General features: G+C 46.4%; 1 protein-coding gene across 1 annotated transcript in view; it reads left to right on the top strand.

The window, feature by feature from the left end:
• Positions 1 to 4,456, top strand: part of camsap1b (calmodulin regulated spectrin-associated protein 1b) — a 19,685-nt gene that overhangs the window by 13,220 nt on the left and 2,009 nt on the right. Inside the window, 6 exon segments of the mRNA XM_025053338.1 lie at positions 260 to 345; positions 484 to 568; positions 764 to 2,954; positions 3,206 to 3,342; positions 3,434 to 3,648; positions 3,869 to 3,971. Of these exon segments, the coding sequence (XP_024909106.1) occupies positions 260 to 345; positions 484 to 568; positions 764 to 2,954; positions 3,206 to 3,342; positions 3,434 to 3,648; positions 3,869 to 3,971 (2,817 nt within the window).

Raw genomic sequence — 4,456 nt, 5'->3', positions numbered from 1 at the left:
TGATATTCTAATTTTTTGAGATAGGATTTTTGAGTTTTCTCAAGCTCTAAGCCATAATCAGCAATATTAAAATAATAAAAGGCTTGCAATATTTCAGTTGATTTGTAATGAATCCAGGATGTATGGCATTTTTGTTTTTTTAATTGCATTAAAGAAAATAATGAACTTTATCACAATATTCTAATTTTCTGAGACAGTCCTGTATATATATATGTTATCTATTTTTGTATGTGCTCATTCCTTTCTTTTTGCTCTTCAGTAAAGGTGGTCCAGCCTTCAGCCCCCCCCACCCACTGCTGCCCCTGCGACAGAGGCAACAGAGGCAGCAAGGAGATGAATCTTCTGGTAAGCACCCGCTCCCTTCTTTTATTTATTTATTTTTTTTATAAATGGCACATCTATTGTAAATGTACACAATCATTAGATACAGTGTATTGTTGAACTTATTTTCTATCTTTTAATCACTCCTGTGTTTCTGATCAGGCCTGAGAAACCGCTCAAACTCCCTGACACAGGTGGACGGTCAACCGCGAGCATCTGTTGCTGCATGGCCGGACAAGAGGCAGAGGTAGTTATGACGTCAGTGACCTAATGTTGCAAAAAAAAAACAAAACTTTAAAATAAGAAAAGGTTACAGATACATCCTTGCCTTTAGTTTGATTTATAGTAAAAATGAAACTTTTATTTAGAGACTAATATCTGGTAATGTCCCCTCCCACAGACCTAACTGTCCGTCTCTCTTTCACTCCCCCTATCTCTTCAGACCAGTGTCCACACTCAGCTCCTTCATGTTGCATGCAGCCACAGACAGCGATGCTGACGTGGCCTCTGGTGACAGTGTCAGTCTCGCCCGCTCCATAAGTAAGGACAGTCTGGCGTCCAACATTACTATCAGCACCCCGAAACACCAGGCTGCCGTCCACCAGTCCGTGCCGGGCACAGTGCGTAAAGTCAACGGTCACACTCTGCTGGGAAACGTCAACATTGAAGACAAGAGCGATACTCTGGTGGCAGCGGCCAGGGAAGATTGTGTTGCCATGCCTAAACAGGCTGATACAACCCTCGTAGCTACGGCAGCAGGATCCAAACCGTACACTGAGTCCAAACCTGCCACGGATCATTTCTACCTAGAACCACTGATGCCTGCCCAGCTGAAAACAGCTAAAGAAAGGTCTGTTTGCCTTAACAAGGAGGAGGAGAGTGGGGAGGGGTCCCGGTCTTCAGGACGAGGCATCTTACAGCGTGGAGATGGATCTGCGTCAGTCGTCCGTAGAAAAACACCCTTCAACCCAAACCAGACATTTGCCTCTCAGTATGAGGAGGCAGTTTCAGAGGAGCCGCCTAACAGTCCTGCAGGATTAAGGCCCACATTTACGTCCACCACTTGCAGAGAGCCCGCTGGAGGGTTCAACTTATATGCAGATGCAGACCAGCCAACACCAGTCCAGGATCTGGATGCTGAGCTGGAAGACCTAGATGAAAACGAGGATGATTTGGATGAAGCTTATACAACTGCAGTGGCCAGCTGGCCCCGTAAAGCTGTGAATGGGGAAGACGAAGAAGAAGAATCAGCTAAACTTCAGGACGACATGAATATTAAAGAGCACGAGGACAAAGACATGAACAACGGCAGCGGTCGCTCCAGCCCCTGTCTCAGCACGGAGTCGCAGTCCAGCAGCATGGCCAGCAACAGTGTGCGCATGACCTCGTTCGCTGAGCGCAAATTCCAACAACATCGCTTTGGGAGCAACCAGGACCTACGCTCCAGGGCCTCCAGCTCCCAAAGGACCACGCCTGATGGATCAGAGAGCAGCGGGCCACTCAGCTCTTCCTGGAGGCTGAGAAGGGACCAGAGTCCGTCTCCTCGGTCGGGAGACGGTTGCAATGTGCTGGCTACTGAAATGGTCCAGCTACGTATGCAGCTGGAGGAGAAACGACGGGCCATTGAGCACCAGAAGAGGAAGATGGAAGTCCTGTCAGCTAGGCAGAGGCAGAAGCTGGGAAAGGCCGCTTTTCTGCATATCATAAAGAAAGGTGGAGGCAGGAGTGATACACTCCCCAACCCAATTAAAGCTAAGACCCCTACAGAAGAGCTGAATGTAGAAAAAGTAAGCAAAGACGATATATGTGTTGATGCCATTACGGCAGAAAAAGAAGTGGCGGTGGAGTCTGCGCTGTCGGGTGCCTTAGAAGCAGAGAAAAAAGGAAACGGTGGTAGTTTTTATTTAGAGGAGGAGTTAGACCTGAACGAGTGCAATCGCTCCATCGAGCTACTGAACGACGCCATCGGCAGCATTCAGCAGCAGATGATGCAGCTGTCGCTGCAGCAGGAACTGTTGATCAAACAGAATGTTCCGTCTCTGTCCGGGGCAGCAACATCTTCTCGCACTGGTGACAAAAATAGTGACTCAAAGTCAGGCGGCAGCGCTCAGTATGTAGAGCACTTGACTGGCACTAACGCAGCCCTCAACAAGAAACCCTTCAAGCCGCCCTCAGGCCGAAGCACCAGGTCCAAACCATCAGAGCTGAAAATATCTAAAGAACAAAGCAGACACACTTCCAGGACACTAACCACCAACCAGAGCGGGCCTGAGGCAGCGTTACATCAGAGGCACCCCCGGAACCCCACTACAGAAGATGCTGTGGGTAAATCAGGCTCAGGCAACCACCGGGGCGCTACCTTCCGCCTTAATGATGAAGCTAACGTGCGTTTACCGTCCAGAGTGGACCATGTGTCGTTGGTGGACCCTAAGGTTTTGTTCGACGACTGCAATTCTTCCGACATTTCAAGGAAAGAAAATAATCCCTCAGAGCAGGTGCAACGCAGCAAAGCCCACCTGATCGAGGTCGATCTTTCTGACCTAAAGGCTTCTGAGGACGAGGGCACGACTGAGGACGCAGCAACAGAGGGAGGTGATGGAGAGCAGAAGTCCGGCCTGGGCTTTTTCTTCAAGGTTAGACTTTCCCATGATACAACAGTTGTTAAATCATTTTTTCCCACAGTATTTCCCCCCATTTTAGCAAAAGTAAATGTATTAAAATTACAATTCATTTACTGGTATTCTGCCCCTGCTTTAGCACTGCAACCCCTATGGGGTTGTAATCCCCCCCCCCACTTTGGTAATCACCCTTCTGAATACAACCCAAATGGAAGTTAAAGTAGTGCTGATAATCCGCTCTTTTTTTTTTTTTTACCGTGATGAAGGATGAGCAGAAGGCCGAAGACGAGCTGGCGAAGAAGAGAGCAGCGTTCCTGCAGAAGCAGCAGAAGAAAGCGGAAGAGACTCGGCTCCGTAAACAACAACTAGAAGCAGAATCTGAGCTGAAACGAGATGAAGCACGGTAAAGCACTGCACACACACACACACGACTAATGTGAAGGTTTTACACGGGATTGAATGGTTTAAAACTAGGGAGTTTATTTCACTGACAGACGGAAGGCTGAGGAGGAGCGGCAGCGAAAGGAGGACGAAAAGACACGGAGGGAGCTGATAAAGCAGGAGTACCTGCGGAAGAAGCAGCAGGAGATGTTGGAGGAGCAGGGCATGGTGAAGCCCAAGGCTCCCAAACCCCAGCAGAAACACAGACCAAAGACTGTGTTGAGAGAGGAATCCTCCAGTGACAACTTCTCCAAAGGCTCTTCCCTATGTGAGATTTTTCACTGTTTTTCATGTTACTTTTAAAATGGGAAAGAAAAACCTAGTTTTACCACTAAACAAAAAAAAAAAATTTTTTTTTAAATTTTTTTTTAAGCATAGTGTTACCTTTACACCTTTTGGATCGTGGAATTTCACAGTTGTGGCGTAAGGTGTCAAATACACAATGAACTCACACTTAACACAGAAACTCTGTGGTGTTTCCCCCTTAGCTGATAACCTGAGCACGGCCCAGTCTGGCTCCAGTCTCTCTCTGGCCTCTGCTGCAACAAATGAGGCCGACAGTGTCAACTCTGGAGGAGCTGGCTCCCAACGGTAATGTCACTTCCTCAACTGTATTGACATACTTGTATACATATATGCGTGTGTGTATATATATGTGTATATATATATATATATGTGTGTGTGTATATACGTATATATGTATATGTGTGTCTCCTGTCGTTTCCTGTCCATCGTAACAACAACCAAGCTGCAGAGAGAGACTGGGACAGCGGCTCCACGGCTTCATCCATCGCATCATTGGCTGAATATACAGGTGAGAGCAAAGATCCTGTGCAAGCCTGTAATTATTATGGTTTGATTATAAAACCTGTATTTATACAAATAGTTATATTATAAATTTAGAGTCAGTAAAAGAGAATGTTAGTATATTTGAAAAGTAACATCTACAAACTGTCTCTATTTGCTGGATCTATGTATCTATGTATGTGGATGATACTCTGAATATAGGGCAGTTTGCTAAGCAAAAAATTGACATCTCAACTGAAGCTACTGTATGTAAGAATTAAATACCAGAG

The sequence above is a fragment of the Cynoglossus semilaevis genome, chromosome Z (genome assembly GCF_000523025.1).
Source record: "Cynoglossus semilaevis isolate Cse_v1.0 chromosome Z, Cse_v1.0, whole genome shotgun sequence".
Lineage (NCBI taxonomy): Eukaryota > Metazoa > Chordata > Actinopteri > Pleuronectiformes > Cynoglossidae > Cynoglossus > Cynoglossus semilaevis.
This window is presented reverse-complemented; position numbering and strand designations above follow the sequence as displayed.